The 20788-nt window shown below is 39.6% G+C and overlaps 1 protein-coding gene across 5 annotated transcripts in view; it reads right to left on the reverse strand.

Moving 5' to 3' along the window:
- The window catches only part of ep300a (E1A binding protein p300 a), a 105793-nt gene that overhangs the window by 55732 nt on the left and 29273 nt on the right, over positions 1–20788 (reverse strand). For all 5 annotated transcript variants that reach the window (XM_061967358.2, XM_061967359.1, XM_061967356.1 and 2 more), the window contains exons 2-4: positions 19524–20194; positions 4535–4714; positions 3939–4269 (exon numbers count right to left, since the gene is read on the reverse strand). In XM_061967358.2, the coding sequence (XP_061823342.1) occupies positions 3939–4269; positions 4535–4714; positions 19524–20039 (1027 nt within the window). In that variant the 5' untranslated portion in view covers positions 20040–20194. The remainder of the gene's footprint in view (positions 1–3938; positions 4270–4534; positions 4715–19523; positions 20195–20788) is intronic.

A 20788-nucleotide genomic window follows, 5' to 3' on the forward strand; every position in this document is an offset into this window, starting at 1 on the left:
AATGCATAATAAAGAAGGGAAAAAACATATATAAGTCGCACTGGAGTATAAGTCGCATTTTTGGGGGAAATTTATTTGATAAAACCCAACACCAAGAATAGACATATGAAAGGCAATTTAAAATAAATAAAGAATAGTGAACAACAGGCTGAATAAGTGTACGTTATATGACGCATAAATAACCAACTGAGAACGTACCTGGTATGTTAACGTAACATATTATGGTAAGAGTCATTCAAATAACTATAACATATAGAACATGCTATACGTTTACCAAACAATCTGTCACTCCTAATCGCTAAATCCGATGATTTCTTACACGTCTAGTCTCTTACGTGAATGAGCTAAATAATATTATTTGATATTTTACGGTAATGTGTTAATAATTTCACACATAAGTCGCTCCTGAGTATAAGTCGCACCCAAACTATGAAAAAAACTGCAACTTATAGTCCGAAAAATGCGGTAATAAAGAAGAAAAAATATATATATAAGTCGCACTTGAGTATAAGTCGCATTTTTTGGGGAAATGTATTTGATAAAATCCAACACCAAGAATAGACATTTGAAAGGCAATTTAAAATAAATAAAGAATTGTGAACAACAGGTTGAAAAAATGTACGTTATATGATGCATAAATAACGAACTGAGAACGTGCCTGGTATGTTAACGTAACATATTATGGTAAGAGTCATTCAAATAACTATAACATATAGAACATGCTATACGTTTACCAAACAATCTGTCACTCCTAATCGCTAAATCCGATGAAATCTTCTTCCTCGGTGTCGCTTGTAAACAACTCTGCCAACTCCAAAGGTAGACAATGCGCCGCTTCTTCTTCTATTGGTATGGCTAGTCTCTTACGTGAATGAGATAAATAATATTATTTGATATTTTACGGTAATGTGTTAATAATTTCACACATAAGTCGCTCCAGAGTATAAATCGCAAACTATAAAAAAACTGTGATTTATAATCCGAAAAATATGGTAATCAAATTTTAATCGCAATCGCGATTTTGGCCACTAAGATTAAATTAGGTAATCGTCGGCGATATTAACATTTAAAAAGCAGGCTCCGATGCATATCAATTGAAGTACTTTCACAACCAACAGTCAGCCAACTACCAGGGGGCGACCAAAAGACGGTGAACTCATGTGAGAGTGAGTAAGAGTGAATGAGAACTGAGGGTGATTGACAGTCACCCTTGATCAGCTGGTCGCCTGTAGCTCCAGAAAATATTAGGAAAAATAAATACATTATTACGTTGGTGTCCTCCCCTCCCGTAGAGTGACCAACAGGTACGCATTTTAAGCCCGGAGCCCGCCTCACCATTCTGTAGGCACCCTCCCGCTCGTTCCCCCAAAACCGAAAATGCTCGCGCGCGTACAAACCAACAAAAGCCACAAAAACTTGCACGGCAGAGCTGCGTTGGTGTGCACACTTAAACAAAGTATCAAGTTACTGACACAGGTTAAGCATTAAAAACACTTCACTTCATCCTTCAACCACCATCGTTTGCCTGCTAATAATCCAAATAGAGTTATAGTTGCTCACAGAGAGGGCCCCCGCCACCGGCGCAAAGCCCAGACAAACAGCTACAAAAGCAAGGGTGCCCAAAGTACAGACTACCGTTACATCAACCTTGCACCGAGGGACCCCATATCCATCCACCTCTAACAGACACACATAAATAATGGCTGTAATTACGTTTTATTTGGCTTTAGACTGTGAACAGTACACTCTGTTCCTTGTAGTATGTGGCTTTTGTGCATAATCTTATTTTTTCACTTGTTTGTACTTTATGATCGCAGTCTGCAAAGGCAAATTTATTTTTAGTTAGCCCTTTGTCTTTTGTACATCTTATTTTATAACTGATTAATTTTTTTTAAGTTTAATTTTGAAACTAAAGTTCACATACGGTTTGCTTAAAATAGAAAATGCTATAAAAATGTTTTACATAACAGTAAATAATCATGTTCAATAATCGTTATTTCAATATTGATTAAAAAATAATCGTCACTATTATTTTGACCATAATCATGCAACCCAATGGGAAACTATTGAATTCAATCCAAAGGTGGCGTCTGTGTGGTTTCCCTTCCCTTTCCTCCTTCTCCGCTCATCGCTGTCATCACCAACAAGTCTTCAATAAAAGGTAAAAGTGATGTGAAATATTCCTTTATCCATTTATTTGGCATTTAAATGTATTTTGTAGGGATGTTCGGATCAGGGATGTATGCTGCCGATACTGATCATCCACAAGTGAAATCGGCCGATACCAATACCGATACCATGCATTAATTGTAAATTTTTCAGTTTGTTTATGGTGAGTGCTATTTACAGTTTAACAATAGCAGCAAAATATTTAAACTACTTATTTATCCTTTTTATTATATACATTTGCTTGAGTAAAACAAAGCAAATAGTATACAATAACTAAACAAAATTAAAAACTACTATTTATTACACTTATAAATCATTTTGAGGGCTCAATGTCCTCCTGTGTCCAAAGAATGATTCCCTATATTTGTAAACAAAAACAAAAAATATTTTAAGAAAAAAAATATTCTACCTAATTATTCTAGTATCGATCAAATATTTATCACATATTTATAGTTGTAACCCAATTTATAAATCAGTCCACCCTCCTTACGTGTTGTGCACTTCGAGTTGCGAAAATGTTGACACATCAACAGTTAAGAGCTGTCATTTTATCTTCTGTAGACTTTTACATACGCTTACTCTTCTGTAACACAGTTCCATCAACACTTCTTAAACTTCACAATGGACGTATTCCTTGGTGTGGTTTCAAGCTAGCTCGCTAGCCTGCCTGCTCTCAGTGTGTACTATCCCAATACCTGATAATGATACTTAAGATATTAAGCAATGCAGTTTATTCGTATTGTAATGGAGGTTATTAGGAGAGTGTCTCCACACTGTGTTTGGTGATACACATTTAACTGCTAGCTAATCAACCTGGGGACTCAAAATGAATACCATATTAGCCAGGTTAATCAATGTTTGTGGTTGCCACTAAAGGCATTAATTGGCAATGGTGATCACATACTTTTTCAAGAAAATCGGTCGAAACTGATCTGTGATTGATCGACCCGCACATCTGTAGTATTTTGCATTGTTTTCTGCTTGTAAAACTATAATTATTCGCTATGAAATGTGTGTTGCATTCATACTTTAGAATGTTTGGAACAAATTAATTGGATTTGCATTCTTTTTTAGAGAAAAAATTGATTCGGTTAAGATACCATTTGGTTTCAAGTGACCTTTTGGAATGTGTTACAAACAAAATCAGTCAACCTACTGTATATGATACAATATATGTCTAGGACAGGGGTCGGGAACCTTTTTGGCTGAGAGAGCCATGAAATCCAAATATTTTAAAATGTATTTCCGTAAGAGCCATATAATATTTTTTCTAACACTGAATACAATGCGTGCATTTTTAAGTAAGACATACATTTCTAGAGTATAATAAGTCTCTTATTCTTTTTAATAACATTGTTATTCTGAAGCTAACCAATAATAAATAAAATACTTCTTACCATTAATGTGACCCTCCTGTACCCCAAAGGACAGCTGGGATTGGCTGAGCCACCCGCAACCTTGAACAGGTGCGGTAGATAACGGATGGATGGATTAAAATGCATGAGAATGTTTTATACTTTAAACTTAATTTTTAACACTGTGATTTCCAGCGGAATTATTCATTACTTATCATGTTAAGCAACGTCAGCTAAGATTTATCTGAGAGCCAGATACAGTCGTCAAAAGAGCCACATCTGGCTCGCGAGCCATAGGTTCCCTACCCCTGGTCTAGGACAACACAATCCCTGCTATTTACAGTACAATTAAGGTCATTTATGTAAAGATAAGGAACTAAAAAGGTAGAAGTCATAAGCATCTTTTCAACTCACCCTGACAATTCTTGCCAGCCTGGCAATGTGTCATGTGATTGAGGACGTTCTTCATAGTGCGACAGTGAGGCAGGTTACACTGTCGGACTTCACCATTGGCCTGCTCTCTCCTCTGACATTTGTGGGCGTGAAGTAGGAGAACGAGCTGCTGCTGGATCAGTTTGCGCTTCTCAGGATCAGCAGTGGGCGGTGTGCCAGCTGCAGCGGAGGCTGTCGAGACCTGGGTACCAGGACCGACCAGACCTCCCTGAGCATTGGGAACCATGCCAGATGCCCCTCCTACAGGTGCAACTGAGGGTACGCCAACACCTGACTGTGACTGCTGGGAGCCCTACAAGGTAAAGTGGAAGGGCATGATCAAATAAGCAGGGCTCAGACAAAATAAGAAAATGGATAAATACCACAAAGACAATATTAGAGATAAAATTAAGAGATGGAAGAGAAGAGTTGAAGAATAAAAATACACAAGGCCAAATAGGAAATCAGAGTGAAGGCTTAGTGCTGAGTCAATTAAAAAAAACAGTCAATGGTGAGAGACCACATTAGTGTACAGTCAAGGTTGTAAAGTTGTATCAAATTGTTATTTTATTTCTTACCATGGTGGCCATTCCTTGCATGGGCTGACTCTTCTTGTCCACATTGAATTGAGCTATGTTGTTAGCTAAGGGACGTTTGTTCTGATGTTGCGAGCCCAGCCCTGCAGCACCAAGTCCTTGATTCCCCTGCCCCGCATATGGTCCTCCAAAGGGAACCCCCTGGTTGCCCATCATAGCCATCTGGCAAGAAAATAGCAAAACATGAGCGGTAGAGAGTGGGCAGTGACACTTTTAGACACACTGTATAAGGGTGGGGGGAAACAATTGGTATGGCAGTACTTTTTTTTTACTAACACGCTGATTTTTTAATGTCGTAATATTTTTTTAAGTCATATTTTGGGCCGATTGTACCTCGGACGATTTACACTACACCGATCTCTAAAGTGTTGCTGGACTGCTGCTTCGTGCAGAATTAGAAGTGAGCAAGGCAGTACAAGATTTCGACAATTAAGAAGTAAAACCATTTTTTGACAAGTGGCAAGAAACTTGATCCACTTATTATACAATTGCAATGAATGGAACTTATGTTGTTTTCTGACTATGCATACATACACATACACACACACACACACACATATACATATACATATATATATATATATATATATATATATATATATATATATAAATATATATACCTGGGGGTTTAGGGGGGCAGCGGCGATGACCAAGAAGAACGCGGAGTTGGAATATAATTACAACATTTTATGTACATATTTATATACAGATTTGAACAATTAGTGATTCACTGAAATATATTTATTAATTGTGGTTCTTACAAAAAATATATCTTATAAAATATGAAAGCTAAAATGTCTCTTAAAGCTCTGCCCCTTTAATTAGTGAATACTAAATAATTTAACTTTAGCCTACTACTACAACCATATTATTTACCAGCAACATGAAGTGAAACAGAGGTAGAGGTGTCCTGCCACAGTCAGTCAACCTCCTCCTCCTCCTCCTGCTGCTGCTGCTGAACAGGTCGCACCTGTGGTCCGAACTGTAGGCCTACCTCCTCTCCAAGTCGAGCCCTTTTCGGCCGTTGAAAATATTTTTCTATACTCATCTGTGTGAAGGAGTGAACATCCAACATTAGAATTTATTACTAACGAGCAGAACCGCTCTATGTACAGTGCCGTCTAACCTTAAGCGGCAGCAGCTCAACACATGCAGGGTTCAACGTTAAGGTTTTTTTCTACTTGCCTGACTTCTCAAATCTACTTGCCCCAATATTTGTACTTGTCCTGCCTAGGTTTTTTTCTGGCTGTGTAGTGCTCATGGCTTATATCTTAATAGAATCCTTCCCGTTGACTATTTACAACACTACACAGTATTTATTATTATTATTATTATTATTATTATCTATAATTGCATTTAAATGGCATTGCATACATGTAAAATTAAATGCTATTTCACATTATTTGACCAGTAGCAGTTACACTCATCTGAACAGGTCACCCACCTGTTTAAAGCCCAATCACAGTTGAAATCTTGAAATTAATGGTCTTTAATGGCCAAAACATTAACCTGGACAACATTTTAACAGCTGGTTGGCTCAGATTTTATTATTTTCATTGCATTCACATGCTGCAGTGGACAGTGGACAATTTAGCTTCAGTCCACGTGTGTTTATTGACAACATGGTTATAACCTGGACACGTTAGCTCATCGGTATTGTAACACGTGACTGTTACTACGAGCGTCTGCCCCGGGCCACGAGTCAAACAGCGGCGGTGTTAATGAAGCAGCGTCAGGCTGCTCACCATCAGTGAAACGCTCGGTGAAATCACGGATTAACGTTAAATATATGACGAGCCGCGAGCGATGCAGCTATAACCTATCTACTAGTGATGGGTTGATGAGGCGTCATGAAGCGTTTTGACGCATTGCAAAACTGTATTGATACTGTGTCGATACTGTGTCACTAAATAATGACATCTGCTGGACATTAAAAATCCCTACAGGCAACCTATGGACCGACTCAACTGACACTGATTTTATGACCTAGTACAGTGGTTCTCAAATGGGGGTACGCGAACAACTGGGGGTACTTGAAGGTATGCCAAGGGGTACGTGAGATTTTTTTTAAATATTCTAAAAATAGCAACAATTCAAAAATCCTTTATAAATATATTTATTGAATAATACTTCAACAAAATATGAATGTAAGTTCATAAACTCAGTGAAGCACAAGCTCAGGTTTGTCACTAAAATGTCTGTCAAAAAGAACTGTGAAAAGAAATGTAACTATGCAATATTCAGTGTTGACAGCTAGATTTTTTGTGGACATGTTCCATAAATATTGATGTTAAAGATTTATTTTTTTTGTGAAGAAATGTTTAGAATTAAGTTCATGAATCCAGATGGATCTCTAATACAATCCCCAAAGAAGGCACTTTAAGTTGATTATTACTTCTAGGTGTAGAAATATTTATTTATAATTGAATCACTTGTTTATTTTTCAACAAGTTTTTAGTTATTTTTATATCTTTTTTTTCCAAATAGTTCAAGAAAGACCACTACAAATGAGCAATATTTTGCACTGTTATACAATTTAATAAATCAGAAACTGATGACATAGTGCTGTATTTTACTTCTTTATCTTTTTTTTTCAACCAAAAATGCTTTGCTCTGATTAGGGGGTACTTGAATTTAAAAAAAAAAATCACAGGGGGTACATTGCTGAAAAAAGGTTGAGAACCACTGACCTAGTATATACAATAATATAAACCAAGTCATTGTATTTCATTTAGGATTATTTCATAAATTCATTTAAATAAAAATGTATTTTTTGTCTTTTTTAGATACAGTCAATAAATAATGTGAACATGTATCATAACATGGAAATCTAAGAGAACGTGTTGTGAATGAGGATGCTTGTGGACCTGGAAATTATTATTTATTTATTTTTACACATTTTTATTAAAAAAGAAAACAGTTTTTCCAACATATTCAATTTTAGACGCTTTCTCTTCTTAGTTATTATTTCTCCGGCTGTAGAAAAGACCCGCTCACAGTTCGCGTATCTGTCACTTGACCAAAACAGCTCATGATCGGTCACGTGACTTTCTAAAAGCCGTACGCGCACCGACACAGGGTTTCGCTCTATGAGCTCGACGCATGCGCCGATGCATCGGTGTTGCCGGACCCATCACTACTATCTACCTATAACACCTGTAAAAATGAAGCAATGCTACCACGCTAGCAAGCGTTAGCTAGCCGGCTATGAGCCACCAAGCTGCTAACTGTCGCCAAAAGGCACCATTTAAGTTTTTTTCCCCATGGCATCCTGGATCAAGGCTTTCAGCAGCTTTTGGACGTTTGAGGTAGAAACGTAGGAAGCGCCATCATTATGAAAAGTAGCCGGCGAGTATTTTGATTCCGTCCATCTGTCCCTCTTCTTCTTCTTCTTCTTCTGGCCCACCAGGTGAATTAAGTGCTATTGCATAGTGCATAGTAGGCTACCGCCACCTACTGCACCTGAGGTGTAACTACAAGCAACATTCACAGACAGTCCCATTGCTTTTATGAGCGGTCGACCGAGTCAAAAGCCGAAAAATCCATTTGTGGCGGACGTAATTCTTTCGTGGCGGGCCGCCACAAATAAATGAATGTGTGGGAAACACTGACATACATACATACTAGAGATGCGCGGATAGGCAATTATTTCATCCGCAACCGCATCAGAAAGTCGTCAACCATCCGCAATCCACCCGATCTAACATTTGATCAGAACCGCATCCGCCCACCATCCGCCTGCACCCGCCCGTTGTTATATATCTAATATAGACGATGCAAGGCATTAGTGAGGTTATAAAGCTTTTGCCTGTTAAAGAAAGGAGACTGATCCAATGCAGCACAGACATTCGCGTGCCACGCTGTCACGACCCAGACGCACACCAGTGCGCAATCATATGGGAGCCGCGCTGAGCGCACCTCCAAGCGCGTCTCGCTGCCGGCGACGGCCGGGTATATGGGCCCGACGCTCCAGCGCCATCCATTTTCAGGGCTAGTTGATTCGGCAGGTGGGTTGTTACACACTCCTTAGCGGGTTCCGACTTACATGGCCACCGTCCTGCTGTCTATATCAACCAGGGTGAGCCCCACCCCTTTCGTGAGCGCACTGCGCGCGGAGTGACCCCTGTTACGCGCCCCCGGCAACAGGGGTGGCGGGCAGGTAAGCTGCGCGGGCGGAGCGCGCGGAGTGACCCCTGTTACGAGCCCCCGGCCACGGGGGTGGCGGGCAGGTAAGCTGCTTACCTGCTGCGCGTGACGCCGGCCGCGGCGAAGGCGGACGAGGCGGGGTGTCGGTGCGGTGGGGCATGTTGTTACAATTTCGCTGCGCTTGTTGAGGGATGACAAGCGCAGCGAAATTGTAACAACATGCCGCCATAGACGGAAACACCTCCTAGGTAACACATGAACCAATCACCACGCCCCTAGGCCAGCCTGTACCCACCCACTCTGTGCCCTATATAAACCATGGTATGCGAATGCTCCCATTAAAATCTCCTGACGATTGAGGGTACCCCCCTCATGAAACAGGCCTGTAGAGATGAAATAGTCTTGTGATTTTTTTTCCCCCACACATACATATATATATATATATATATATATACAGCATATACATACAGTATGTGTGTGTGTGTATATATATATATATATATATATATATATATATATGTATATATATACACACACACATACTGTATGTATATACTGTATATATATATATATATATATATATATATATATATATATATATATATATATATATATATATATATATATATATATATATATATATATATATATATATATACACTAGGGATGTCCTGATCCAGGTTTTTGCACTTCCAATCCGATACCGATATTGTTTTTGCATTTCCGATCCGATACCGATACTGACCGATACCGATACTGCCTGATACTGGCCTATCCGAGCATGTATTAAAGTTTAAAGTTATTTAGCCTTAGTTGTCAGAATCATGTTGAAAAGGGTTTTAGTACTCTTGATAACAACTAGCCAGCCGAATTAGGGGAGTTTGAATAATACACAATGGTTGGTAACAAGAAACTGACCTGTTTATTCAATGATAAACACAAAATAGACAAAAGTATACATGACAAACAGAAATGGCATCATTGAAACTAGGGCTGGGCGATATGGCCTTTTTTTAATATTGCGATATTTTAAAGCCATATTGCGATACACGATATATATCTCGATATTTTGCCTTAGCCTTGAATGAACACTTGATGCATATAATCACAGCAGTATGATGATTCTGTGTTTTGATTGATTGTTTGAGACTTTTATTAGTAGGTTGCACAGTGAAGTACATATTCCGTACAATTGACCACTAAATGGTAACACCCGAATAAGTTTTTCAACTTGTTTAAGTTGGGGTCCACTTAAATTGATTCATGATACAGATATATACTATCAGATATATACTATCATCATAATACAGTCATCACACAAGATAATCACATTGAATTATTTACATTATTTATAATCCAGGGTGGGGAGGGGGGCGTCGGATGTAAGTGTCAAAAAGACAGCCAAAAGAGTTTGATATGAGAATAAATCTAAAGTTAAAATATAGGGTAGAAATGCACCCATTTGCAGGAAATGTAGTCTTGATTTTCAAAATGTTCTTTCAAGGCTTGCATATCTACATTAAAACATTCTTCTTCATACTGCATTAATATATGCTACTTTTAAACTTTCATGCAGAGAGGGAAATCACAACTAAAAAAATCACTAATTTTTTCATACGGTGTTGATCTGGAAATATTTGCTTTGGCATTTTGATGGTGTGGGCGTGTGGCACCGAATGGAGATAAGCGTCTCGACAGACGTTACAATATTTGAACAATGATGACGAAAACTGTTTTCTCTGTCGTGTCCGTGTGTCGAAAATTGTTATGGGCTTATTTTTTTATTTGATTTTGTGCGTGGCATATAATTGCTATGCCCAGTGGACGCTTGAGCAGTTTGCAATTGCACAAGCGCACACCTTAGAGAGAGCGTTGGTCACACGGCTGCGCTAGCATCACAGCTAACGTTAGCCGTGCTGCTACCTCTCTGCTGGGAGAGGACGTATACGTATGTGACGTATGACGTGACAGTATGTGACGTGTGTCGTGACAGTATGTGACGTGTGTAAGAAGGTGTGCTTGCTGTCTGTGAGAGGGAGACACAGGAAAGAGTGAGAAGAGCCTGTCGTAATGCCAGCAGCTAAAAGCAACTGCGTGAGAATCCACAGACCTGTGGATGTGTTGAAGGTGTGCTGGAAAATGCGGAACGGAAATTAGGAAGCAGCAGAAAAGTGGAATGTATTATTTAAATCGGTGCTTTGGAAAACACGGACCGGAGTTGTTTTTTTTAAACTGGATCTGGATCGGCATTTTCCCATGCCTTGCCGATACGCAATTTTTGGCAAATATCGGCAGCCGATCCGATCCAAATATCGGATCGGGACATCCCTAATATACACACACATATAATATATATATATATATATATATATATATATATATATATATATATATATATATATATATATATATATATATATATATACAGTGGGGCAAAAAAGTATTTAGTCAGCCACGATTGTGCAAGTTCTCCCACTTAAAATGATGACAGAGGTCTGTCATTTTCATCATAGGTACACTTCAACTGTGAGAGACAGAATGTGAAAAAAAAATCCAGGAATTCACATTGTAGGAATTTTAAATAATTTATTTGTAAATTATGGTGGAAAATAAGTATTTGGTCACTTCAAACAAGGAAGATCTCTGGCTCTCACAGACCTGTAACTTCTTCTTTAAGAAGCTCTTCTGTCCTCCACTCGTTACCTGTATTAATTAATAAACCTGTTTGAACTCGTTATCTGTATAAAAGACACCTGTCCACAGCCTCAAACAGTCAGACTCCAAACTCCACTATGGCCAAGACCAAAGAGCTGTCGAAGGACACCAGGAAAATAATTGTAGACCTGCACCAGACTGTGAAGACTGAATCTACAATAGGCAAGCAGCTTGGTGTGAGAAAATCAACTGTGGGAGCAATTATCAGAAAATGCAAGACATACAAGACCACTGATAATCTCCCTCAATCTGGGGCTCCACGCAAAATCTCATCCCGTGGGGTCAAAATGATCATGAGAACGGTGAGCAAAAATCCCAGAACCACACGGGGGGACCTGGTGAATGACCTGCAGAGAGCTGGGACCAAAGTAACAAAAGTTACCATCAGTAACACACTACGCCGACAGGGAATCAAATCCTGCAGTGCCAGACGTGTCCCCCTGCTTAAGCCAGTGCATGTCCAGGCCCGTCTGAAGTTTGCCAGAGAGCACATGGATGATACAGCAGAGGATTGGGAGAATGTCATGTGGTCAGATGAAACCAAAATAGAACTTTTTGGTATAAACTCAACTCGTCGTGTTTGGAGGAAGAAGAATACTGAGTTGCATCCCAAGAACACCATACCTACTGTGAAGTATGGAGGTGGAAACATCATGTTTTGGGGCTGTTTTTCTGCTAAGGGAACAGGCCGACTGATCCGTGTTAAGGAAAGAATGAACGGGGCCATGTATCGTGAGATTTTGAGCCAAAACCTCCTTCCATCAGAGAGAGCTTTGAAGATGAAATGTGGCTGGGTCTTCCAGCATGACAATGATCCCAAACACACCGCCCGGGCAACGAAGGAGTGGCTCCGTATGAAGCATTTGAAAGTCCTGGAGTGGCCTAGCCAGTCTCCAGACCTCAACCCCATAGAGAATCTGTGGAGGGAGTTGAAAGTCCGTGTTGCCCGGCGACAGCCCCAAAACATCACTGCTCTCGAGAAGATCTGCATGGAGGAATGGGCCAAAATACCAGCTACTGTGTGTGCAAACCTGGTAAAGACCTATGGTAATTGTTTGACCTCTGTTATTGCCAACAAAGGTTATATTACAAAGTATTGAGTAGAATTTTTGTTATTGACCAAATACTTATTTTCCACCATAATTTACAAATAAATTCTTTAAAAATCCTACAATGTGAATTCCTGGATTTTTTTTTCACATTCTGTCTCTCACAGTTGAAGTGTACCTATGATGAAAATGACAGACCTCTGTCATCATTTTAAGTGGGAAAACTTGCACAATTGGTGGCTGACTAAATACTTTTTTGCCCCACTGTATATATATATATATATATATATATATATATATATATATATATATATACACACACACATAATATATACACACACACATAATATATACACACACACACACATACACACATATATATATATATATATATATATATATATATATATATATATATATATACACACACACATACACACACAGTATTGTGATACACATCATGTTGTGAAGTCCTTCCCAATACAAAACCCTAACACTGTATATAGAAAAGCGTTAGGTGCTCATATGGCACCTGTGCATTGTTGCAGATTCAAGTAAACCAAGTAAAAACAAGTAATTAAAGTTTTTCTTCACAATATGGCAGACCGCAGTGTGGCTTATCTTGGTTAAGTCTACCATGTACAAGAGTGAACTCCCTTGCCAGGTTAAAGAGTAAAATTGTCTGCAACCATTGATACAACTACAAATAAATGTTTCTGGACAATGACAATGTATCCCACCGGGCAGCTAAAATGGAACTGTTTAATGAGTAACTTTTGAAAAAAATTCAATAAGGAAGATGAGGCCTCACTTCGTAAACTACACCATTTGGGGCCATTTTATGCACACAAAAAAGTACAGTTCAAAAATGAATAAAAATGTTCCTCTTAATTAGACAGTCAGATTTTAAGGAAAGCAACATAAAAATTATCGTAATTTAACACGACTCCTACATGGCTCACAAGTCATTATATACTGTATATTTAGAAAATTTAAACCAGTAATTGGCAACATAATATAGCCGCTGGTGTTTTTGTTATATATTTTTTTGGTTTAAAAAAATCAACTTTTAGCAAGTTGGAAATAGCCCCTTAAACACATTTGCTCTGAAATCATACAGAAATTGATCATTGAGGCCATGTTAAATTATCCTTACAATAGTGATTGCTGGTTAATTATACAAAACCCAAAACCAGTGAAGTTGGCACATTCTGTAAATCGTAAATAAAAACAGAATACAATGATTTGCAAATCCTTTTCAACTTATATTCAACTGAATACACTGCAAAGACAAGATATTTAATGTTCAAACTGAGAAACTTAATTATTTTTGCAAATAATCATTAACTTAGAATTTAATGGCAGCAACACATTGCAAAAAAGTTGGCACAGGGGCATTTTTACCACTGTGTTACATGGCCTTTCCTTTTAACAACACTCAGTAAACGTTTGAGAACTGAGGAGACCAATTTTTGAAGCTTTTCAGGTGGAATTCTTTACCATTCTTGATTGATGTACAGCTTAAGTTGTTCAACAGTCCGGGGTCTCCGTTGTTGTATTTTACACTTCATAATGCGCCACACATTTTCAATGGGAGACAGGTCTGGACTACAGGCAGGCCAGTCTAGTATCCGCACTCTTTAAACTACGAAGCCACGCTGTTGTGACACGTGCAGCATGTGGCTTGGCATTGTCTTGCTGATATCAGCATGGGCGTCATGAAAAAGACATAGCTTGGATGGCAACATATGTTGCTCCAAAACCTGTATGTACCTTTTAGCATTAATGGTGCCTTCACAGATGTGTAAGTTACCCATGCCTTGGGCACTAATACATCCCCATACCATCACAGATGCTGGCTTTTGAACTTTGCGCCTGTAACAGTCCGAAGGGTACTTTTCCTCTTTGGTCTGGAGGACACAACGTCCACAGTTTCCAAAAACAATTTGAAATGTGGACTTGTCAGACCACAGAACACTTTTCCACTTTGCATCAGTCCATCTCAGATGAGCTCAGGTCCAGCGAAGCCGGCAGCGTTTCTGGGTGTTGTTGATAAATGGCTTTCGCTTAGCATAGTAGAGTTTTAAAGGCCTACTGAAACCCACTACTACCGACCACGCAGTCTGATAGTTTATATATCAATGATGAAATCTTAACATTGCAACACATGCCAATACGGCCGGGTTAGCTTACTAAAGTGCAATTTTAAATTGTGACGTCACGGATTGTGGAGGACATTTTGGGACAGCATGGTGGCCAGCTATTAAGTCGTCTGTTTTCATCGCAAAATTCCACAGTATTCTGGACATCTGTGTTGGTGAATCTTTTGCAATTTGTTCAATGAACAATGGAGACAGCAAAGAAGAAAGCTGTAGGTGGGAAGCGGTGTATTGCGGCCGACTGCAGCAACACAAACACAGCCGGTGTTTCATTGTTTACATTCCCGGAAGATGACAGTCAAGTTTTACCATTGGCCTGTGGAGAACTGGGACAACAGAGACTCTTACCAGGAGGACTCTGAGTTGGATGCTCAGACAAGGTACAGTGAGTACGCATGCAGCTGCGGCTTCCAAACATTTGATCGCTTGCCCGTACGTGCGTGCCGCTATGTGCATGTCACGTACGTAACTTTGGGGAAATATATGTGCTGTATGAACTTTGGGGAGGTGAACGGTATTTTGGGCTGTGGGATTGAGTGTGTTGTGCAGGTGTTTGAGTTGTATTGGCGGGTTAAATGGACGGGAGGGGGGAGGTGTTTGTTATGCGAGATTCATTTGTGGCATATTAAATATAAGCCTGGTTGTGTTGTGGCTAATAGAGTATATATATGTCTTGTGTTTATTTACTGTTTTAGTCATTCCCAGCTGAATATCAGGTCCCACCCGCCTCTCACAGCATCTTCCCTATTTGAATCGCTCCCACTGCCCTCTAGTCCTTCACTCTCACTTTCCTCATCCACGAATCTTTCATCCTCGCTCGAATTAATGGGGAAATCGTCGCTTTATCGGTCCAAATCGCTCTCGCTGCTGGTGGCCATGATTGTAAACAATGTGCAGATGTGAGGAGCTCCACAACCTGTGATGTCACGCTACTCGTCTGCTACTTCCGGTAGAGGCAAGGCTTTTTTTATTAGCGACCAAAAGCTGCAAACTTTATCGTCGATGTTCTCTACTAAATCCTTTCAGCGAAAATATGGCAATATCGCGAAATGATCAAGTATGACACATAGAATGGACCTGCTATCCCTGTTTGAATAAGAAAATCGCATTTCAGTAGGCCTTTAACTTGCACTTACAGATGGAGCCACAAACTGTAGTTACTGACAGTGGTTTTCTGAAGTGTTTCTGAGCCCATGTGGTGATACCCTTTACACACTGATGTCAGTTTTTGATGCAGTACCACCTCAGGGATCGAAGGTCAGGGGCATTCAAAGTTGGTTTTCGGCCTTGCTGTGATTTCTACAGATTTTCTGAACTTTTTGATGATATTACGGACCGCAGATGGTGTAATCCCTAAATTCCTTGCAATAGCTTGTTGAGAAATGTTGTTCTTAAACTGTTCGATAATTTGCTCACACATTTGTTCACAAAGTGGTGACCCTCACCCCATCCTTGTTTGTGAATGACTGAGCATTTCATGGAAGCTGCTTTTATACCCAATCATGGCATCCACCTGTTCCCAATTAGCCTGTTCACCTGTGTGATGTTCCAAATAAGTGTTTGATGAGCATTTCTCAACTTTCTTAGTCTTTTTTGCCACTTCCGCCAGCATTTTTGAAACATGTTGCAGGCATCAAATTCCAAATGAGCTAATATTTGCAAAAAAAAACAATGTTTAGTATCTTGTCTTTTCAGTGTGTTCAATTGGATATAAGTTGAAAAGGATTTGTAAATCATTGTACTCCGTTTTTATTTACAATTTACACAACATGCCAACTTCACTGGTTTTGTACATACAAAAGATGCGTATTAAATGAGTAGAAAAGCGTTACTTGCAAGAACACCACCATCAACCACTTGTTGCAGATAGCTGAGCCTACATTTATTGAGACGTTTTGGTAAACCTTTGAGCCTTTTGAGACTGAACATATTAGCTAGATGTTCATCGTCGTCTGTGAAGGTTAACAAACTAACTTCAAGCTAATAACTTCAAAACAGCTGACTAGACCGCAACTATTTTTGCCCCATTTCAGTACCACTAAATTAATAGTAATTATTAATTAGTTAATTACTAAATTAATAGACAGACACTATCAAGTTAATAGTTACTAATTAGCAAATAGTTAATCTGTAATAGTAATTAATAGGATTGTCAAAAGTATGGATCCTTCCGTTTCCAAGTCACAAAAAAAATTGATGGCTGCATTTTTCAGTATCGTCAGTACCGAACACCGTACAACACATTTTCCTCGACGAGCCGCGTCAATTCTTTGCACATGTGCAGAGTCAACGACAAAGAAGAACGCTCGTGGTCTCAGTAAAATGAGCCAGAGTTTCCCATATATTTACTTATTTGTGGAAGCCTGTCACGAATGCGGCTATGCCGTCGGTCATAAACAAATTATAATGGAACGATGGCATTGTAGCATAACATACATCACAACACACCTCATATGTGCCTGGTTTGCCAGAGAATAAGACATAGCAGAAATTATATGTGATGTACTCAGAACTTAATTCACTTTGTCGTTATAATTAGCGAGTAGAGGTACATATTAAAAGTGAAAGAGAGGTGTATCATGCGTCATTTAATTGGTAATCAAATACAAGCGAGAAGGAAAGTATTTTCCGCGCAAGTTAGAGAGGAGATCCGCCACCACAAGCCAAGGGAGTATGCATTACCACGGTGTGCAACCCAACCATTTTCAGTTCATTACTGTAAGTGCTAAAAATATGCACTATAGACATTATTATTTGTTTTATATTGTTTGTTTTATATACCGTATTTTCCGCACCATAAGGCGCCCTGGGTTAAAAGCCGCGCCTTCAATGAACGGCATATTTCAAAACTTTGTCCACCTATAAGCCGCCCGGTGTTGTAAGCCGCATCTAACTGCGCTAAAGGAATGTCAAAAAAAACAGTCAGATAGGTCAGTCAAACTTTAATAATATATTAAAAACCAGCGTTCTAACAACTCTGTTCACTCCCAAAATGTACGCAAATGTGCAATCACAAACATAGTAAAATTCAAAATAGTGCAGAGCAATAGCAACATAATGTTGCTCGAACGTTAATGTCACAACACACAAAATAAACATAACGCTCACTTTCTGAAGTTATTCTTCATTCATAAATCCCTCGAATTATTCTCCTTCGTTGTCCGAATTGAAAAGTTGGGCGAATGTGGGATCCAAAATGTCGTCTGGCGCTGTCTCCCTGCCTCCCTGTCTTGGTGAACGTCACGTGTGTTCGCCTTCTGTCATCCACTGTTCCCACGCAGTTAGCAGTCTAGCTTCGAATGCCCTGTTGACACCAATATCTAGCGGCTGGAGGTCTTTTGTCAATCCACCCAGAATGACGGCGAGTATTGAATTAAGCGCGTAAGCGTGTCTCTTAATGTGATGTTATGAGCTAGCAAATATAACAACTACACTACCCAGCATGCAACGATAGTGACGAGCATGCGCGGTAGCCCTGAGAAGCGTTGTTGTATGCTGGGAGTTAGAATGTGGTTATGAGCACGCTGTGAGTAAACGTTGAGAACTCAGTTAACACGCCTCGTCTGCATTATTTATAATTAGACAGACAACACACTTAATAGGAGCCATTTTGGGGTCTTTACATAAACACACAAATGGAAATGAAACGTCACATATCCCAGCGTGCACCGCGCGCTTCTTCTACGGGGAAAAAAGATGGCGGCTGTTTACCGAAGTTGCGAGACCGAAACTTTATGAAAATGAATCTTAATATTTATCCATATATAAAGCGCACCGGGTTATAAGGCGCACTGTCAGCTTTTGAGAAAATTTGTGGTTTTTAGGTGCGCCTCATAGTGCGGAAAATACGGTACCTGAAAGGTCTACGCCATTGCTGTTCTTTTTAGAATGTAAAATTATTGACTATTGTTCATGACAATATTTATAAGCACAATATTGTTGTCTTGTCTACATATAAGAGGATCCCCTGCTGGCCTCAGTATAGACTGGACTCTGACGTTATTAACCGCATCCACGCGGCATGCATTGCACCGGTCACCGAGGGGCTTGGGGGGGTTACCAACATCTGCGGTCCCTTGTAGGATTTCACGTTGTTCCCATTGGGTATTTTTTCTTGCCCAAGTGAGACCAAAGACGAAGATGTTGTTGTGGTTTGTGCAGCCCTTTGAGACACTTGTGATTAAGGGCTAAATAAGTAAACTTGAATTTGAATGATTGTTTCTATAACCTGGGAGGCTGTTGGACCCTCCTATTCTTTTTTGGAAGTATTGATGCATATTACCTCTTTCCAGCTGCTATTGCAATTTTAATTTTGTGCAAAAAAAGACCTTAAAGCTAAGTGATCTTAAATACTTAAAATGTTAAACAGTTTTCAATAAAGTAGTGAATTTAAAAGTACAGGGGTTCAGTTATTTTTTTAATGTGGCATCAAACAAGTATCGAGAATCATTGAAATTCGTAGATATCGGTATAGACTACTGAAATTCTGGTATCATGACAACCCTATAAACTGATAGAAAATATAAATTTTGTACCGAGATGAGACAACGATATCTACTTAGCTTTTTGGTCGAGTTACTTACTACCTTTTATGTCGGCATAGTTGGCTACTGTCTGTGAAGCAATAACATAGCCTAATTGGAATTACCGTAAATGACTTCTAATAGTCTACAGGAATTTAGCTAAGAATATTTCAGGACCCGGAGCAATACCTTTTCTTTCACCTTTTCATTTCCACAAACTATAACACTGGGCATGCACACTAAATACATTATCTACAGTTATGTATTAGAGACACTTAAGCAAAAATGTCAATCAAGTTTACAAACAATTAACGTTTATGCATGCTACAATAAATATTACTATTTATGCATTTCCTGCATACTTTGAAAGAGTCCTTACCTTGTTCAGCACTCCTGGTTGTTGGCCTCTGATGCCTCCCTGGCCTGCACCTGCCTGCTGCTGTAACGTTTCAGCCAACAGGTTGCTGTTGCCCCCCATCCCTTGATTCCCGAAGCCCATCCTTGGAGTACCATTCATCACCTGGTTCCCCATCATGCCTGGTTGCGACTGTCCGTTATTTCCTTTCTGCTGCGCCGCCATCAGGGCCCTGTTTATACCACCCATCATTCCAGCTACGGCATTCTGCTGCATCATGCTTGCCTGCTGCTGAGGAGAGAGGTGCTGCTGCCCCATTATCTGCTGAGGTAACTGGCCAGGGCATGCCTTCATATTTGTCATGTGTTGCCCAATAGCAGTGGGCCCTCCTGGGCTCCCCAGGGCCCCTTGGAGCCCCTGTGGGTTGGACGTTGGCGCACCTGAGCGCAGGAGCTCCGACAGCTGTTTATGCTTGGCCACTGCATCCTGGCCTCCACTGATACCTCCAGTCCCTCCTCCTGGACCAAGACCGAATCCCATTCCTCCTGGACCTCCACCAGGACCCAGAACCCCAGGGCCTCCCCCTAGCGTGGTGTGTAACTGGTTGAGATCTCCCCCATTGACAAGGCCTGGTTCATTAGTGCTGATGAGCTCATCTGGCAGGTCATGCTCCAAGTCAAACAGTGAGCCAAAATCTGAAATGGAGGATGTAAACGTTAATTGTACTTCATTGTATTGATGTAAAAATGCAACAGCATGCTGCAAAGCAGTGCAAAACATTGCAGGTAAGGGTAAGGTTATACATATTGTGCAAATACACACCCAAAAATGTCTGCTTGCACAGTTAAAATACAACTTCTGCAATTAGTTCAACATGTTACCATTTGGGACATAAACTGGCATGATCACCGAAATATTTTTACAGCTAGAAGGAGCATAATTAAGTTTGTATAGTAAGATAAACAGCAAGAAAAACTATTAATATGTCAACATTCACGATTGGCCATTGTGACCAAAAGTGGCATTGTTTTATTCTTAAATATGAGCTATCCCATTCGAACATTTATAAAACCTGTGAATGCTTTCTAGTAAGATTACCACTCCTTTACAATTACTTATATTTACATGTGCGTTCTTCTGGCTTTTGGAAAGAACTCAATTCAAAATCACACATGATGTTTACTTTGTTGACACACTGTAGGCTTGATGAGAGCTCCTTTCTACAAACTAACTTGACAAACTCATTTGATAATGCAGTCATTTTGATGGTGCCAGTACAAATATCTGTA

This window comes from Nerophis lumbriciformis, linkage group LG11 (assembly GCF_033978685.3).
Source record: "Nerophis lumbriciformis linkage group LG11, RoL_Nlum_v2.1, whole genome shotgun sequence".
Classification (NCBI taxonomy): Eukaryota; Metazoa; Chordata; class Actinopteri; order Syngnathiformes; family Syngnathidae; genus Nerophis; species Nerophis lumbriciformis.